The sequence below is a fragment of the Eurypyga helias genome, unplaced genomic scaffold (assembly GCF_000690775.1).
Source record: "Eurypyga helias isolate BGI_N326 unplaced genomic scaffold, ASM69077v1 scaffold38821, whole genome shotgun sequence".
Lineage (NCBI taxonomy): Eukaryota > Metazoa > Chordata > Aves > Eurypygiformes > Eurypygidae > Eurypyga > Eurypyga helias.
This window is the reverse complement of record NW_010230848.1, coordinates 285-1,060: the sequence shown is the minus strand read 5'-3', so window position 1 is coordinate 1,060 and position 776 is coordinate 285. Positions and strand designations below refer to the sequence as shown.

General features: G+C 64.6%; 1 protein-coding gene across 1 annotated transcript in view; it reads right to left on the bottom strand.

The window, feature by feature from the left end:
• Window positions 1-3: 3 nt before the first annotated feature.
• The window catches only part of NODAL (nodal growth differentiation factor), a gene marked incomplete at its 3' end in the record, with an annotated part of 986 nt that continues 213 nt past the window's right edge, over window positions 4-776 (bottom strand). Inside the window, exons 2-3 of the mRNA XM_010160877.1 lie at window positions 216-763; window positions 4-132 (exon numbers count right to left, since the gene is read on the bottom strand). Of these exons, the coding sequence (XP_010159179.1) occupies window positions 4-132; window positions 216-763 (677 nt within the window). The remainder of the gene's footprint in view (window positions 133-215; window positions 764-776) is intronic.

Sequence of the window (776 nt, the reverse complement as noted above, 5' to 3'; positions counted from 1 at the left end):
GATGATCATGTCCTCGTGGTGGCGGACGACGATTTCGCCCTTCTCGTAGTAGAGCATGGAGAGGGGACTCATCCTGACCGGGGAGCAGGCGGGGCAGGGCACCTGGTTGGGCTTGTAGAGCTGCAGCAAACTCTGTGGGGAGACACAGGAAGGGCAAAGCATCGCCCCTGCCCCGCGGGTGCGCGGGGGGAGCGGAGACAGCACCCTCCTCTTACCTGTATGTAGGCGTGGTTGGTGGGCTTGAAGGTTTCATCCACAGGCGACGGACACAGCCCTTCGCACCGGTAGGCGTTGTACTTTTTGGGGTAGACGATCCAGCTGCCCCAGCCGGTCTGCTCGAAATCCACCATCATGTCCACCCTCCTGCACAAGGACCTGCTCTCCTCCCCGGGGACGGCAGCGGCAGCGTCGCTCGCTTTGATCCTTTGCCTCTCCTTCCTGTTCCTGCGGTGCCGGCGGGTCCCCACGCCCTGGGAGCCGCTGTCACGCATGACGTGCTTGGAGGTCTCTGCTGTCCTGATGAGGCTGTGGTCTCCCGGAGACTTGTCCCTGGAGAAGACGAGCAGCAGGACTCCGTCCGTCATGTCCCGGGGCAGGGCTGGCGCCCCGTGGCCAGCATCGCTCGAGGTGGCCAAGTGTGTTGAGGCGGTGGCCAGGGTGGCCAACCCGCTGGCCTCCCACCGCTCCTTTCCAGTGGGACCGTGGTGCCTAGGAGGCACGGCTTGGTGGAGCCAGGACCGGAGCAGGCTGGTGACCTCAAACACTTTCCAGGAGGC